Raw genomic sequence first — 17,460 nt, 5'->3', positions numbered from 1 at the left:
TCGGCGCTCAAAAAAATCGTCGGGGAAAAAAAATCGCCACGTGGGTACAAAGCTTAAAAGAGACAGAAAAAAGTTTGCCTTCATAAAACAGCATATAGAATACACACACACACACACAGTACATACTGTCACACTGTACACACACACACTGTACACACACACACACACACACACGCAGTACATGTACACACGCACACACACACACTAATATATATATATATATATATATATACACACACACACACACACACACAGTCACACTGTACACACACACACACACTGTCAAACTGTACACGCACACACACTGTACACACACACACACACTGTACACACACACACACACACACACACACACACACACACACACACACACACACTGTACACACACACACACACACACACACACACACACACTGTATACATATATACACACACAGTCACACTGTATGTACACACACACACACACACACACACACACACACACACACACACACACACTGTACACACACACTGTACACACACTGTACACACACACACACACTGTACACACACTGTACACACACTGTACACACACACACTGTACACACACTGTACACACACAGTACACACACCCACAGTACACACTGTACACACACACACACTGTCACACTGTACACACACACACACACTGTACACACACACACTGTACACACACACACTGTACACACACACACAGTACACACAGTACACACTGTACACACACACACACACTGTACACACACACACTGTACACACACACAGTACACACAGTACACACTGTACACACACACTGTCCCACTGTACACACACACACTGCACACACACACCTGTGTTAGAGACAGGTTACTGCTGTTGTCTGTTTGCCCATTAACGGTACGATAGTTTCCTCAGGTGGATCATTCTATCAGCTCCATGCAGGATGTGGACACAATCATCTGCAAATCATTCCATGGTAGGCTGGAATACAGAATGTTGTTGACTGGAATGTTGGATTTTACGATCGTATGTGAAGAGAGAGAAAACTCCTGAATCGACCCATTTATGGGACAATCAATATTAACTTCCAATTACTTACAGTCCCGCAAGTCTGATCGAATGATTGCATCTGAGGAAAATTATTGTACCATTAATGGACATCTTTAGACAATCCCCTGACTGAGTGACGGCCACTCGGCCAGGTCTCTGCTGAAAGCACTGAATGTCACTAAGCAGGAAACCATGACAACAGAATACCCCAGCAGCTCGGGGTGACCCAGAACCACTTGGAAAGTAAGGGGGACTAAAAGAGACTGAACCATGAGAAAACTTCTCAGAAGGGGGACACAGACTGCAACAAAAACCTTCTTCCCCTTTATCCAGTATCAAAATGAACCCGTGGCTGGAGATGGTGTGGGCAGCTCAGACCCCTGGTTATCTGGGACGCCCCCCAACACCTGTGCAGAAAGGTAGAAGCCTCACCTGGGAATATGTCCACATCCTTCAGAGGCAAGCTGTATATGAGGGAGCTCTCCGTGGCGAGAGAGAGGCTGGCCCCGGGGACGTGCTGCGTGACCAGAGCTGACACGGAAGCCACGTTACTTGCGGGTTTAATGTCCATGCTGAAGAAAGAGATGCAATAAAATAAGTCAGTCGGAGGAAGGAAGAGAGACAGGAGGATTCTGGGACACAGTGGCAACAAACTTCCTACTATGGGGTGTGTGAGCCCTACTGAGGGGCAGATAGGAAAGTGAGCCCTACTGAAAAGAGGGGACAAGCCAAGAGAGACAGTGGAGAGAAAGGAAAGAAGAGAAAGACTGGACAACAAAGGAGATGAAAGAAGAGAGAGACTGGACAACAAAGGAGATGAAAGAAGAGAGAGACTGGAGAAGAAGAGAGACTGGAGAAGAAAGAAGAGCGGAAAGAAGAGAGAGACTGGAGAAGAAAGAAGAGAGAGACTGGAGAAGAAAGAAGAGAGGAAAGAAGAGAGAGACTGGAGAAGAAAGAAGAGCGAGACTGGAGAAGAAAGAAGAGCGAGACTGGAGAAGAAAGAAGAGCGAGACTGGAGAAGAAAGAAGAGCGAGACTGGAGAAGAAAGAAGAGCGAGACTGGAGAAGAAAGAAGAGCGAGACTGGAGAAGAAAGAAGAGCGAGACTGGAGAAGAAAGAAGAGAGAGATTGGAGAAGAAAGAAGAGCGGAAAGAAGAGAGAGACTGGAGAAGAAAGAAGAGAGAGGACAGAAGAGAGAGACTGGAGAAGAAAGAAGAGCGGAAAGAAGAGAGAGACTGGAGAAGAAAGAAGAGAGAGACTGGAGAAGAAAGAAGAGCGAGACTGGAGAAGAAAGAAGAGAGAGACTGGAGAAGAAAGAAGAGCGGAAAGAAGAGAGAGACTGGAGAAGAAAGAAGAGAGAGACTGGAGAAGAAAGAAGAGCGAGACTGGAGAAGAAAGAAGAGAGAGATTGGAGAAGAAAGAAGAGCGGAAAGAAGAGAGAGACTGGAGAAGAAAGAAGAGAGAGGACAGAAGAGAGAGACTGGAGAAGAAAGAAGAGCGGAAAGAAGAGAGAGACTGGAGAAGAAAGAAGAGAGAGACTGGAGAAGAAAGAAGAGCGGAAAGAAGAGAGAGACTGGAGAAGAAAGAAGAGCGAGACTGGAGAAGAAAGAAGAGCGAGACTGGAGAAGAAAGAAGAGAGAGATTGGAGAAGAAAGAAGAGCGAGACTGGAGAAGAAAGAAGAGCGAGACTGGAGAAGAAAGAAGAGCGAGACTGGAGAAGAAAGAAGAGAGAGATTGGAGAAGAAAGAAGAGCGGAAAGAAGAGAGAGACTGGAGAAGAAAGAAGAGAGAGGACAGAAGAGAGAGACTGGAGAAGAAAGAAGAGAGAGACTGGAGAAGAAAGAAGAGCGGAAAGAAGAGAGAGACTGGAGAAGAAAGAAGAGAGAGACTGGAGAAGAAAGGAGAAAAGAAGAGAGAGACTGGAGAAGAAAGAAGAGAGAGACTGGAGAAGAAAGAAGAGAGAGACTGGAGAAGAAAGGAGAAAAGAAGAGAGAGACTGGAGAAGAAAGAAGAGCGGAAAGAAGAGAGAGACTGGAGAAGAAAGAAGAGAGAGACTGGAGAAGAAAGAAGAGCGAGACTGGAGAAGAAAGAAGAGCGAGACTGGAGAAGAAAGAAGAGCGGAAAGAAGAGAGAGACTGGAGAAGAAAGAAGAGCGGAAAGAAGAGAGAGACTGGAGAAGAAAGGAGAAAAGAAGAGAGAGACTGGAGAAGAAAGGAGAAAAGAAGAGAGACTGGAGAAGAAAGAAGAGAGGAAAGAAGAGAGAGACTGGAGAAGAAAGAAGAGCGAGACTGGAGAAGAAAGAAGAGCGAGACTGGAGAAGAAAGAAGAGAGGAAAGAAGAGAGAGACTGGAGAAGAAAGAAGAGCGAGACTGGAGAAGAAAGAAGAGCGAGACTGGAGAAGAAAGAAGAGCGGAAAGAAGAGAGAGACTGGAGAAGAAAGAAGAGAGAGGACAGAAGAGAGAGACTGGAGAAGAAAGAAGAGAGAGACTGGAGAAGAAAGAAGAGAGAGACTGGAGAAGAAAGGAGAAAAGAAGAGAGAGACTGGAGAAGAAAGAAGAGAGAGACTGGAGAAGAAAGGAGAAAAGAAGAGAGAGACTGGAGAAGAAAGAAGAGAGAGACTGGAGAAGAAAGGAGAAAAGAAGAGAGAGACTGGAGAAGAAAGGAGAAAAGAAGAGAGAGACTGGAGAAGAAAGAAGAGAGAGGCTGGAGAAGAAAGAAGAGCGAGACTGGAGAAGAAAGAAGAGCGAGACTGGAGAAGAAAGAAGAGAGAGACTGGAGAAGAAAGAAGAGAGAGACTGGAGAAGAAAGAAGAGAGAGACTGGAGAAGAAAGAAGAGAGAGACTGGAGAAGAAAGAAGAGAGAGACTGGAGAAGAAAGAAGAGAGAGACTGGAGAAGAAAGAAGAGAGAGGACAGAAGAGAGAGACTGGAGAAGAAAGAAGAGAGAGACTGGAGAAGAAAGAAGAGAGAGACTGGAGAAGAAAGAAGAGAGAGACTGGAGAAGAAAGAAGAGAGGAAAGAAGAGAGACTGGAGAAGAAAGAAGAGCGGAAAGAAGAGAGAGACTGGAGAAGAAAGAAGAGAGAGACTGGAGAAGAAAGAAGAGCGGAAAGAAGAGCGAGACTGGAGAAGAAAGAAGAGCGAGACTGGAGAAGAAAGAAGAGCGAGACTGGAGAAGAAAGAAGAGCGAGACTGGAGAAGAAAGAAGAGCGAGACTGGAGAAGAAAGAAGAGAGAGATTGGAGAAGAAAGAAGAGCGGAAAGAAGAGAGAGACTGGAGAAGAAAGAAGAGAGAGGACAGAAGAGAGAGACTGGAGAAGAAAGAAGAGCGGAAAGAAGAGAGAGACTGGAGAAGAAAGAAGAGAGAGACTGGAGAAGAAAGAAGAGCGGAAAGAAGAGAGAGACTGGAGAAGAAAGAAGAGAGAGACTGGAGAAGAAAGAAGAGCGAGACTGGAGAAGAAAGAAGAGAGAGATTGGAGAAGAAAGAAGAGCGGAAAGAAGAGAGAGACTGGAGAAGAAAGAAGAGAGAGGACAGAAGAGAGAGACTGGAGAAGAAAGAAGAGCGGAAAGAAGAGAGAGACTGGAGAAGAAAGAAGAGCGAGACTGGAGAAGAAAGAAGAGCGAGACTGGAGAAGAAAGAAGAGAGAGATTGGAGAAGAAAGAAGAGCGGAAAGAAGAGAGAGACTGGAGAAGAAAGAAGAGAGAGGACAGAAGAGAGAGACTGGAGAAGAAAGAAGAGAGAGACTGGAGAAGAAAGAAGAGCGGAAAGAAGAGAGAGACTGGAGAAGAAAGAAGAGAGAGACTGGAGAAGAAAGGAGAAAAGAAGAGAGAGACTGGAGAAGAAAGAAGAGAGAGACTGGAGAAGAAAGGAGAAAAGAAGAGAGAGACTGGAGAAGAAAGAAGAGCGGAAAGAAGAGAGAGACTGGAGAAGAAAGAAGAGAGAGACTGGAGAAGAAAGAAGAGCGAGACTGGAGAAGAAAGAAGAGCGGAAAGAAGAGAGAGACTGGAGAAGAAAGAAGAGCGGAAAGAAGAGAGAGACTGGAGAAGAAAGAAGAGCGGAAAGAAGAGAGAGACTGGAGAAGAAAGGAGAAAAGAAGAGAGAGACTGGAGAAGAAAGGAGAAAAGAAGAGAGAGACTGGAGAAGAAAGAAGAGCGGAAAGAAGAGAGAGACTGGAGAAGAAGAGAGACTGGAGAAGAAAGAAGAGAGGAAAGAAGAGAGAGACTGGAGAAGAAAGAAGAGCGAGACTGGAGAAGAAAGAAGAGCGAGACTGGAGAAGAAAGAAGAGAGGAAAGAAGAGAGAGACTGGAGAAGAAAGAAGAGCGAGACTGGAGAAGAAAGAAGAGCGAGACTGGAGAAGAAAGAAGAGCGGAAAGAAGAGAGAGACTGGAGAAGAAAGAAGAGAGAGACTGGAGAAGAAAGAAGAGAGAGACTGGAGAAGAAAGGAGAAAAGAAGAGAGAGACTGGAGAAGAAAGAAGAGCGGAAAGAAGAGAGAGACTGGAGAAGAAAGAAGAGAGAGACTGGAGAAGAAAGAAGAGCGAGACTGGAGAAGAAAGAAGAGCGAGACTGGAGAAGAAAGAAGAGCGAGACTGGAGAAGAAAGAAGAGAGAGATTGGAGAAGAAAGAAGAGCGGAAAGAAGAGAGAGACTGGAGAAGAAAGAAGAGAGAGACTGGAGAGGAAAGAAGAGCGGAAAGAAGAGAGAGACTGGAGAAGAAAGAAGAGAGAGACTGGAGAAGAAAGAAGAGCGAGACTGGAGAAGAAAGAAGAGCGGAAAGAAGAGAGAGACTGGAGAAGAAAGAAGAGAGAGACTGGAGAAGAAAGAAGAGAGAGACTGGAGAAGAAAGGAGAAAAGAAGAGAGAGACTGGAGAAGAAAGAAGAGCGAGACTGGAGAAGAAAGAAGAGCGAGACTGGAGAAGAAAGAAGAGAGAGATTGGAGAAGAAAGAAGAGAGAGACTGGAGAAGAAAGAAGAGCGAGACTGGAGAAGAAAGAAGAGAGAGATTGGAGAAGAAAGAAGAGAGAGACTGGAGAAGAAAGAAGAGCGAGACTGGAGAAGAAAGAAGAGAGAGATTGGAGAAGAAAGAAGAGCGAGACTGGAGAAGAAAGAAGAGCGAGACTGGAGAAGAAAGAAGAGAGAGACTGCAGAAGAAAGAAGAGAGGAAAGAAGAGAGAGACTGGAGAAGAAAGAAGAGAGGAAAGAAGAGAGAGACTGGAGAAGAAAGAAGAGCGAGACTGGAGAAGAAAGAAGAGCGGAAAGAAGAGAGAGACTGGAGAAGAAAGAAGAGAGAGACTGGAGAAGAAAGAAGAGAGAGACTGGAGAAGAAAGAAGAGCGGAAAGAAGAGAGAGACTGGAGAAGAAAGAAGAGAGAGACTGGAGAAGAAAGAAGAGAGAGACTGGAGAAGAAAGGAGAAAAGAAGAGAGAGACTGGAGAAGAAAGAAGAGCGAGACTGGAGAAGAAAGAAGAGCGAGACTGGAGAAGAAAGAAGAGAGAGATTGGAGAAGAAAGAAGAGAGAGACTGGAGAAGAAAGAAGAGAGAGGACAGAAGAGAGAGACTGGAGAAGAAAGAAGAGCGGAAAGAAGAGAGAGACTGGAGAAGAAAGAAGAGAGAGACTGGAGAAGAAAGAAGAGCGGAAAGAAGAGAGAGACTGGAGAAGAAAGAAGAGAGAGACTGGAGAAGAAAGAAGAGCGAGACTGGAGAAGAAAGAAGAGCGGAAAGAAGAGAGAGACTGGAGAAGAAAGAAGAGAGAGACTGGAGAAGAAAGAAGAGAGAGACTGGAGAAGAAAGGAGAAAAGAAGAGAGAGACTGGAGAAGAAAGAAGAGCGAGACTGGAGAAGAAAGAAGAGCGAGACTGGAGAAGAAAGAAGAGAGAGATTGGAGAAGAAAGAAGAGAGAGACTGGAGAAGAAAGAAGAGCGAGACTGGAGAAGAAAGAAGAGAGAGATTGGAGAAGAAAGAAGAGAGAGACTGGAGAAGAAAGAAGAGAGAGACTGGAGAAGAAAGAAGAGCGAGACTGGAGAAGAAAGAAGAGCGAGACTGGAGAAGAAAGAAGAGAGAGACTGGAGAAGAAAGAAGAGAGAGATTGGAGAAGAAAGAAGAGAGAGACTGGAGAAGAAAGAAGAGCGAGACTGGAGAAGAAAGAAGAGAGAGATTGGAGAAGAAAGAAGAGAGAGACTGGAGAAGAAAGAAGAGCGAGACTGGAGAAGAAAGAAGAGAGAGATTGGAGAAGAAAGAAGAGCGAGACTGGAGAAGAAAGAAGAGCGAGACTGGAGAAGAAAGAAGAGAGAGACTGGAGAAGAAAGAAGAGAGAGACTGCAGAAGAAAGAAGAGAGAGACTGCAGAAGAAAGAAGAGAGAGACTGCAGAAGAAAGAAGAGAGGAAAGAAGAGAGAGACTGGAGAAGAAAGAAGAGAGGAAAGAAGAGAGAGACTGGAGAAGAAAGAAGAGAAGAAAGAAGAGAGAGACTGGAGAAGAAAGAAGAGAGAGACTGGAGAAGAAAGAAGAGAGAGACTGCAGAAGAAAGAAGAGCGAGACTGGAGAAGAAAGAAGAGAGAGACTGCAGAAGAAAGAAGAGAGAGACTGCAGAAGAAAGAAGAGAGAGACTGCAGAAGAAAGAAGAGAGAGACTGCAGAAGAAAGAAGAGCGAGACTGGAGAAGAAAGAAGAGAGGAAAGAAGAGAGAGACTGGAGAAGAAAGAAGAGAGAGACTGGAGAAGAAAGAAGAGAGAGACTGCAGAAGAAAGAAGAGAGAGACTGGAGAAGAAAGAAGAGAGAGACTGCAGAAGAAAGAAGAGAGAGACTGCAGAAGAAAGAAGAGAGAGACTGCAGAAGAAAGAAGAGAGAGACTGCAGAAGAAAGAAGAGCGAGACTGGAGAAGAAAGAAGAGAGGAAAGAAGAGAGAGACTGGAGAAGAAAGAAGAGAGAGACTGGAGAAGAAAGAAGAGAGAGACTGCAGAAGAAAGAAGAGAGAGACTGCAGAAGAAAGAAGAGCGAGACTGGAGAAGAAAGAAGAGAGGAAAGAAGAGAGAGACTGGAGAAGAAAGAAGAGAGAGACTGGAGAAGAAAGAAGAGAGAGACTGGAGAAGAAAGAAGAGAGAGACTGGAGAAGAAAGAAGAGAGAGACTGGAGAAGAAAGGAGAAAAGAAGAGAGAGACTGGAGAAGAAAGAAGAGCGGAAAGAAGAGAGAGACTGGAGAAGAAAGAAGAGCGGAAAGAAGAGAGAGACTGGAGAAGAAAGAAGAGAGAGACTGGAGAAGAAAGAAGAGAGAGACTGGAGAAGAAAGAAGAGAGGAAAGAAGAGAGAGACTGGAGAAGAAAGAAGAGCGAGACTGGAGAAGAAAGAAGAGCGAGACTGGAGAAGAAAGAAGAGAGGAAAGAAGAGAGAGACTGGAGAAGAAAGAAGAGCGAGACTGGAGAAGAAAGAAGAGCGGAAAGAAGAGAGAGACTGGAGAAGAAAGAAGAGAGAGGACAGAAGAGAGAGACTGGAGAAGAAAGAAGAGAGAGACTGGAGAAGAAAGAAGAGAGAGACTGCAGAAGAAAGAAGAGAGAGACTGGAGAAGAAAGAAGAGAGAGACTGCAGAAGAAAGAAGAGAGAGACTGCAGAAGAAAGAAGAGAGAGACTGCAGAAGAAAGAAGAGAGAGACTGCAGAAGAAAGAAGAGAGAGACTGCAGAAGAAAGAAGAGCGAGACTGGAGAAGAAAGAAGAGAGGAAAGAAGAGAGAGACTGGAGAAGAAAGAAGAGAGAGACTGGAGAAGAAAGAAGAGAGGAAAGAAGAGAGAGACTGGAGAAGAAAGAAGAGAGGAAAGAAGAGAGAGACTGGAGAAGAAAGAAGAGAGAGGACAGAAGAGAGAGACTGGAGAAGAAAGAAGAGCGGAAAGAAGAGAGAGACTGGAGAAGAAAGAAGAGCGGAAAGAAGAGAGAGACTGGAGAAGAAAGAAGAGAGAGGACAGAAGAGAGAGACTGGAGAAGAAAGAAGAGCGGAAAGAAGAGAGAGACTGGAGAAGAAAGAAGAGAGAGACTGCAGAAGAAAGAAGAGAGAGACTGGAGAAGAAAGAAGAGAGAGACTGCAGAAGAAAGAAGAGAGAGACTGCAGAAGAAAGAAGAGAGAGACTGCAGAAGAAAGAAGAGAGAGACTGCAGAAGAAAGAAGAGCGAGACTGGAGAAGAAAGAAGAGAGGAAAGAAGAGAGAGACTGGAGAAGAAAGAAGAGAGAGACTGGAGAAGAAAGAAGAGAGAGACTGCAGAAGAAAGAAGAGAGAGACTGCAGAAGAAAGAAGAGCGAGACTGGAGAAGAAAGAAGAGAGGAAAGAAGAGAGAGACTGGAGAAGAAAGAAGAGAGAGACTGGAGAAGAAAGAAGAGAGAGACTGGAGAAGAAAGAAGAGAGAGACTGGAGAAGAAAGAAGAGAGAGACTGGAGAAGAAAGGAGAAAAGAAGAGAGAGACTGGAGAAGAAAGAAGAGCGGAAAGAAGAGAGAGACTGGAGAAGAAAGAAGAGCGGAAAGAAGAGAGAGACTGGAGAAGAAAGAAGAGAGAGACTGGAGAAGAAAGAAGAGAGAGACTGGAGAAGAAAGAAGAGAGGAAAGAAGAGAGAGACTGGAGAAGAAAGAAGAGCGAGACTGGAGAAGAAAGAAGAGCGAGACTGGAGAAGAAAGAAGAGAGGAAAGAAGAGAGAGACTGGAGAAGAAAGAAGAGCGAGACTGGAGAAGAAAGAAGAGCGGAAAGAAGAGAGAGACTGGAGAAGAAAGAAGAGAGAGGACAGAAGAGAGAGACTGGAGAAGAAAGAAGAGAGAGACTGGAGAAGAAAGAAGAGAGAGACTGCAGAAGAAAGAAGAGAGAGACTGGAGAAGAAAGAAGAGAGAGACTGCAGAAGAAAGAAGAGAGAGACTGCAGAAGAAAGAAGAGAGAGACTGCAGAAGAAAGAAGAGAGAGACTGCAGAAGAAAGAAGAGAGAGACTGCAGAAGAAAGAAGAGCGAGACTGGAGAAGAAAGAAGAGAGGAAAGAAGAGAGAGACTGGAGAAGAAAGAAGAGAGAGACTGGAGAAGAAAGAAGAGAGAGACTGGAGAAGAAAGAAGAGAGGAAAGAAGAGAGAGACTGGAGAAGAAAGAAGAGAGGAAAGAAGAGAGAGACTGGAGAAGAAAGAAGAGAGAGGACAGAAGAGAGAGACTGGAGAAGAAAGAAGAGCGGAAAGAAGAGAGAGACTGGAGAAGAAAGAAGAGAGAGGACAGAAGAGAGAGACTGGAGAAGAAAGAAGAGCGGAAAGAAGAGAGAGACTGGAGAAGAAAGAAGAGCGGAAAGAAGAGAGAGACTGGAGAAGAAAGAAGAGAGAGACTGGAGAAGAAAGGAGAAAAGAAGAGAGAGACTGGAGAAGAAAGAAGAGAGAGACTGGAGAAGAAAGGAGAAAAGAAGAGAGAGACTGGAGAAAAAAAGAGAGAGACTGGAGAAGAAAGGAGAAAAGAAGAGAGAGACTGGAGAAGAAAGAAGAGCGGAAAGAAGAGAGAGACTGGAGAAGAAAGAAGAGAGAGACTGGAGAAGAAAGGAGAAAAGAAGAGAGAGACTGGAGAAGAAAGAAGAGCGGAAAGAAGAGAGAGACTGGAGAAGAAGAGAGACTGGAGAAGATAGAAGAGAGGAAAGAAGAGAGAGACTGGAGAAGAAAGAAGAGAGAGACTGGAGAAGAAAGAAGAGAGGAAAGAAGAGAGACTGGAGAAGAAAGAAGAGAGAGACTGGAGAAGAAAGAAGAGAGAGACTGGAGAAGAAAGAAGAGAGAGACTGCAGAAGAAAGAAGAGAGAGACTGGAGAAGAAAGAAGAGAGAGACTGGAGAAGAAAGAAGAGAGAGGACAGAAGAGAGAGACTGGAGAAGAAAGAAGAGCGGAAAGGAGAGAGAGACTGGAGAAGAAAGAAGAGAGAGACTGGAGAAGAAAGAAGAGCGGAAAGAAGAGAGAGACTGGAGAAGAAAGAAGAGAGAGACTGGAGAAGAAAGGAGAAAAGAAGAGAGAGACTGGAGAAGAAAGAAGAGAGAGACTGGAGAAGAAAGGAGAAAAGAAGAGAGAGACTGGAGAAGAAAGAAGAGAGAGACTGGAGAAGAAAGGAGAAAAGAAGAGAGAGACTGCAGAAGAAAGAAGAGCGAGACTGGAGAAGAAAGAAGAGCGAGACTGGAGAAGAAAGAAGAGAGAGACTGGAGAAGAAAGAAGAGAGAGACTGCAGAAGAAAGAAGAGAGAGACTGGAGAAGAAAGAAGAGAGAGACTGGAGAAGAAAGGAGAAAAGAAGAGAGAGACTGGAGAAGAAAGAAGAGAGAGACTGGAGAAGAAAGGAGAAAAGAAGAGAGAGACTGGAGAAGAAAGAAGAGAGAGACTGGAGAAGAAAGGAGAAAAGAAGAGAGAGACTGCAGAAGAAAGAAGAGCGAGACTGGAGAAGAAAGAAGAGCGAGACTGGAGAAGAAAGAAGAGAGAGACTGGAGAAGAAAGAAGAGAGAGACTGCAGAAGAAAGAAGAGAGAGACTGGAGAAGAAAGAAGAGAGAGACTGGAGAAGAAAGAAGAGAGAGACTGGAGAAGAAAGAAGAGAGAGACTGGAGAAGAAAGAAGAGAGAGACTGGAGAAGGAAGAAGAGAGAGACTGGAGAAGAAAGAAGAGAGAGACTGGAGAAGAAAGAAGAGAGAGACTGGAGAAGAAAGAAGAGCGGAAAGAAGAGAGAGACTGGAGAAGAAAGAAGAGAGAGACTGGAGAAGAAAGAAGAGAGACTGGAGAAGAAAAAAAAGAGAGGAACGAAGAGAGAGACTGGAGAAGAAAGAAGAGGAAAGAAGAGAGAGAGAGGCTGGAGAAGAAATAGAGGAAAGAAGAGAGAGAGACTGGAGAAGAAATAGAGGAAAGAAGAGAGAGAGAGACTGGAGAAGAAAGAAGAGAGGAAAGAAGAGAGACTGGAGAAGAAAGAAGAGAGGAAAGAAAAGAGACTGGAGAAGAAAGAAGAGAGGAAAGAAGAGAGGCTGGAGAAGAAAGAAGAGAGCAAAGAAGAGAGAGACTGGAGAAGAAAGAAGAGAGGAAAAAAGAGAGAGACTGGAGAAGAAAGAAGAGAGGAAAAAAGAGAGAGACTGGAGAAGAAAGAAGACAGGAAAGAAGAGAGAGACTGGAGAAGAAAGAAGAGCGGAAAGAAGAGAGAGACTGGAGAAGAAAGAAGAGAGAGACTGGAGAAGAAAGAAGAGCGGAAAGAAGAGAGAGACTGGAGAAGAAAGAAGAGAGAGACTGGAGAAGAAAGAAGAGAGAGACTGGAGAAGAAAGAAGAGGAAAGAAGAGAGAGAGGCTGGAGAAGAAATAGAGGAAAGAAGAGAGAGAGACTGGAGAAGAAATAGAGGAAAGAAGAGAGAGAGAGACTGGAGAAGAAAGAAGAGAGGAAAGAAGAGAGGCTGGAGAAGAAAGAAGAGAGCAAAGAAGAGAGAGACTGGAGAAGAAAGAAGAGAGAAGAAGAGAGAGACTGGAGAAGAAAGAAGAGAGAGACTGGAGAAGAAAGAAGAGAGAGACTGGAGAAGAAAGAAGAGAGGAAAAAAGAGAGAGACTGGAGAAGAAAGAAGAGAGAGACTGCAGAAGAAAGAAGAGAGGAAAGAAGAGAGAGACTGGAGAAGAAAGAAGAGAGGAAAGAAGAGAGAGACTGGAGAAGAAAGAAGAGCGGAAAGAAGAGAGAGACTGGAGAAGAAAGAAGAGAGAGACTGGAGAAGAAAGAAGAGCGGAAAGAAGAGAGAGACTGGAGCAGAAAGAAGAGAGAGACTGGAGAAGAAAGAAGAGCGGAAAGAAGAGAGAGACTGGAGAAGAAGAGAGACTGGAGAAGAAAGAAGAGAGGAAAGAAGAGAGAGACTGGAGAAGAAAGAAGAGCGGAAAGAAGAGAGAGACTGGAGAAGAAAGAAGAGAGAGACTGGAGAAGAAAGAAGAGAGACTGGAGAAGAAAAAAAAGAGAGGAACGAAGAGAGAGACTGGAGAAGAAAGAAGAGGAAAGAAGAGAGAGAGACTGGAGAAGAAATAGAGGAAAGAAGAGAGAGAGAGACTGGAGAAGAAAGAAGAGAGGAAAGAAGAGAGGCTGGAGAAGAAAGAAGAGAGCAAAGAAGAGAGAGACTGGAGAAGAAAGAAGAGAGAGACTGGAGAAGAAAGAAGAGAGAGACTGGAGAAGAAAGAAGAGAGGAAAGAAGAGAGACTGGAGAAGAAAGAAGAGAGGAAAAAAGAGAGACTGGAGAAGAAAGAAGAGAGGAAAGAAGAGAGGCTGGAGAAGAAAGAAGAGAGCAAAGAAGAGAGAGACTGGAGAAGAAAGAAGAGAGAGACTGGAGAAGAAAGAAGAGAGGAAAAAAGAGAGAGACTGGAGAAGAAAGAAGAGAGAGACTGCAGAAGAAAGAAGAGAGGAAAAAAGAGAGAGACTGGAGAAGAAAGAAGAGAGAGACTGCAGAAGAAAGAAGAGAGGAAAGAAGAGAGAGACTGGAGAAGAAAGAAGAGAGGAAAGAAGAGAGAGACTGGAGAAGAAAGAAGAGCGGAAAGAAGAGAGAGACTGGAGAAGAAAGAAGAGAGAGACTGGAGAAGAAAGAAGAGAGACTGGAGAAGAAAAAAAAGAGAGGAACGATGAGAGAGACTGGAGAAGAAAGAAGAGATAAGAAGAGAGAGAGGCTGGAGAAGAAATAGAGGAAAGAAGAGAGAGAGAGACTGGAGAAGAAAGAAGAGAGGAAAGAAGAGACTGGGGAAGAAAGAAGAGAGGAAAGAAGAGAGGCTGGAGAAGAAAGAAGAGAGCAAAGAAGAGAGAGACTGGAGAAGAAAGAAGAGAGGAAAGAAGAGAGACTGGAGAAGAAAGGAGGAAAGAAGAGAGTCTGGAGAAGAAAGAAGAGAGGAAAGAAGAGAGGCTGGAGAAGAAAGAAGAGAGCAAAGAAGAGAGACTGGAGAAGAAAGAAGAGAGGAAAGAAGAGAGACTGGAGAAGAAGGAAGAGAGCAAAGAAGAGAGACTGGAGAAGAAAGAAGAGAGGAAAGAAGAGAGTCTGGAGAAGAAAGAAGAGAGCAAAGAAGAGAGAGACTGGAGAAGAAAGAAGAGAGACTGGAGAAGAAAGAAGAGAGGAAAGAAGAGAGACTGGAGAAGAAAGAAGAGAAGAAAGAAGAGAGGCTGGAGAAGAAAGAAGAGGAAAGAAGAGAGAGAGGCTGGAGAAGAAATAGAGGAAAGAAGAGAGAGAGAGACTGGAGAAGAAAGAAGAGAGGAAAGAAGAGACTGGGGAAGAAAGAAGAGAGGAAAGAAGAGAGGCTGGAGAAGAAAGAAGAGAGCAAAGAAGAGAGAGACTGGAGAAGAAAGAAGAGAGGAAAGAAGAGAGACTGGAGAAGAAAGGAGGAAAGAAGAGAGTCTGGAGAAGAAAGAAGAGAGGAAAGAAGAGAGGCTGGAGAAGAAAGAAGAGAGCAAAGAAGAGAGACTGGAGAAGAAAGAAGAGAGCAAAGAAGAGAGACTGGAGAAGAAAGAAGAGAGGAAAGAAGAGAGACTGGAGAAGAAGGAAGAGAGCAAAGAAGAGAGACTGGAGAAGAAAGAAGAGAGGAAAGAAGAGAGTCTGGAGAAGAAAGAAGAGAGCAAAGAAGAGAGAGACTGGAGAAGAAAGAAGAGAGACTGGAGAAGAAAGAAGAGAGGAAAGAAGAGAGACTGGAGAAGAAAGAAGAGAAGAAAGAAGAGAGGCTGGAGAAGAAAGAAGAGGAAAGAAGAGAGAGAGGCTGGAGAAGAAATAGAGGAAAGAAGAGAGAGAGAGACTGGAGAAGAAAGAAGAGAGGAAAGAAGAGACTGGGGAAGAAAGAAGAGAGGAAAGAAGAGAGGCTGGAGAAGAAAGAAGAGAGCAAAGAAGAGAGAGACTGGAGAAGAAAGAAGAGAGGAAAGAAGAGAGACTGGAGAAGAAAGGAGGAAAGAAGAGAGTCTGGAGAAGAAAGAAGAGAGGAAAGAAGAGAGGCTGGAGAAGAAAGAAGAGAGCAAAGAAGAGAGACTGGAGAAGAAAGAAGAGAGGAAAGAAGAGAGACTGGAGAAGAAGGAAGAGAGCAAAGAAGAGAGACTGGAGAAGAAGGAAGAGAGCAAAGAAGAGAGACTGGAGAAGAAAGAAGAGAGGAAAGAAGAGAGTCTGGAGAAGAAAGAAGAGAGCAAAGAAGAGAGAGACTGGAGAAGAAAGAAGAGAGACTGGAGAAGAAAGAAGAGAGGAAAGAAGAGAGACTGGAGAAGAAAGAAGAGAAGAAAGAAGAGAGGCTGGAGAAGAAAGAAGAGAGGAAAGAAGAGAGAGACTGGAGAAGAAAGAAGAGAGGAAAGAAGAGACTGGAGAAAAGGAATAAAGAGGTCTATAACTGACATAAAGATGATGTTAGTTTGGATATGGTAAATGATACTTTTCCATGCAGAACACAGATGGGAATGGTGTGTGTGTGTGGGGGGGGGGAGGGACTTATACCTTAACCGGTAGCCAACGCCCCACTTGCTCTTGAGAAACAGAGAGGATCCGACACATTTCAGCGTTCCCTGCGAAATAACAGCTTTGCGGTCTGTAACAGATAAAGCAAGATTATTTCACCATTCATTCAGCTTCACACCACCTAAACTATAGACGGCCATCCAGGGGCGGAGCTACAGACCATGGACCCGCCCAGCTATGGGGCCCCACTGTGTTCATACCTCTCTCCTGGCGTCATCAAACAAGTGTAGCCACAAAAAACATGGAGGATTTAGCTTTTTGCAAACGACAATTTTTAGTTTTCGCTTCACATATTAGTTTTGCACATTCGTTTATGCTAAAAATAACGTTGCACTTTTGCAGAGACAAGAGGAATGGATGGCAGACCGCTCCGATCAGGCCGATACACAGGCTGAGTTACTCATTTCCTGACCAATCACATTAAAGTGCAACGCATCACTTGTTGCTGGGTAGATTTCATCGGGCAATCAAGCTGCTACACATCGCTCCCCAGCCATGGATTTTAAAACAGTAACCAGAGGCGTCAAAACATGAAATCTGTTAAGATTACCATAAAGGGATGAAAACGTGGATTTTTAGGTTATAAGAAAGCTACACACACGAGATTAAAATTGTGCCTGCATCTAGATTATGTACAGCGACCGCCCGATGTCGCCTAAAGGTCCTTAGCAACTCTGAGCATCCCCCAATCGGATTGTTCTCACCACTCAACCTGCTCCATTGTGTGTGCTCGTTGCCCCTCTGCACCCCTCCAAAACAACAGAACTCAGCAACAATCTGTCGCCTGGGGGGGGTCTAATCAATGACAGGCGACAGGGGATAAAAGGGTCTACTAAGCTTTACTACAAGATACGTTTTGTAAAAGTATTGTAAAAAGGAACCTGAAGTGACAGGATATGGAGGCGGCCATATTTATTTCCTTTTAAACAATACCAGTTGCCTAGCAGCCCTGCTGATCTATTTGGCTGCAGTAGAGTCTGAGTCATAACCCTGAGACAAGCATGCAGCTAATGAAGTCACACTTCAGTCAGAAACACCTGATCTGCTGCATGCTTGTTCAGGGGCTATGGCTAAAAGTATTAGAAGAAAAGGATCAGCAGGATTGCCAGGCAATCTGCATTGATTAAAAGTAAATAAATATGTCAGCGCCCATACCCCTCTCCCTTTAGATTGCCTTTAAAGCTCTGTAGCTTTTGTTTCCATCTGTGAGAATTGTCATTTCCATCTTGCTTTTATTCTGATAGCTCATTCCCTCTCCTGGGATGATCAGTTTTCATATTAAAGCGGATCCGAGATGAAAAACTAACTATAACAAGTAACTTGTCTATATATCTTAGCTAAAGTTTAGATACACAGCAAATCTAGCTGCAAAAAGCTTTAACAGAATAAGATTATTTCTTCCTGTGATACAATGACAGCAGCCATGTTGTTTGTAAACATTACACAGAGGCAGGCTTATCTGCAGCATCAGCACTCAGACTGAAAAAACCTAATCCCCCCTACTGCCCTCTGCCTCTGAAATCTCTGGCTAGTAATACCTCCCCCTCCTCCTCCCTCCCCTCTGCCGTCTCTAGCTAGTAATACCTCCCCCTCCTCCTGCCCAGACTGAGCTCCCATGACCCCTTGCTACTGTCTGAAAGTGCCTTGGCTCTCTGAAAACCTGTGGGCGTGGCTTGTTTAGTTTATAGGGAATTAGAGTATTAAAACAAAAACAAAGAAGTATTTGGCTTGAGGAATGCCCTATAAACAATAGGAAAGGAACGCAATTATGCAATGAGTAAAAGTTCATCTTGGATCCACTTTAAATCCACCGAGGCTTCAGGGACAAGAAGTGATAAGAAATACTCAACTACTTGGTTTTCATTCCATATCTGTTATCGGCTTACCAGCCTGAACAGTGATCTCTGCAAACCCCCTTCTAGAGCTAGATCAGACCTGTCAGGCTTACAGCTGATCACAGATGTGCGAGTCAGATCACAATAAG

The 17,460-nt window shown here is 44.4% G+C and overlaps 1 protein-coding gene across 3 annotated transcripts in view; it reads right to left on the bottom strand.

The window, feature by feature from the left end:
- ABCA5 (ATP binding cassette subfamily A member 5) overlaps window positions 1–17,460 on the bottom strand; it is a 230,244-nt gene that overhangs the window by 101,334 nt on the left and 111,450 nt on the right. For all 3 annotated transcript variants that reach the window (XM_068263315.1, XM_068263316.1, XM_068263317.1), the window contains 2 exons: window positions 15,456–15,546; window positions 1,477–1,616 (listed from right to left, as the gene is read on the bottom strand). In XM_068263315.1, coding sequence (XP_068119416.1) covers window positions 1,477–1,616; window positions 15,456–15,546 — 231 coding nt within the window. The remainder of the gene's footprint in view (window positions 1–1,476; window positions 1,617–15,455; window positions 15,547–17,460) is intronic.

Source organism: Hyperolius riggenbachi, chromosome 12 (assembly GCF_040937935.1).
Source record: "Hyperolius riggenbachi isolate aHypRig1 chromosome 12, aHypRig1.pri, whole genome shotgun sequence".
NCBI classification, from domain to species: Eukaryota; Metazoa; Chordata; class Amphibia; order Anura; family Hyperoliidae; genus Hyperolius; species Hyperolius riggenbachi.
The sequence above is the reverse complement of the archived record's forward strand: the minus strand, read 5'-3'. Positions and strand labels throughout refer to the sequence as shown.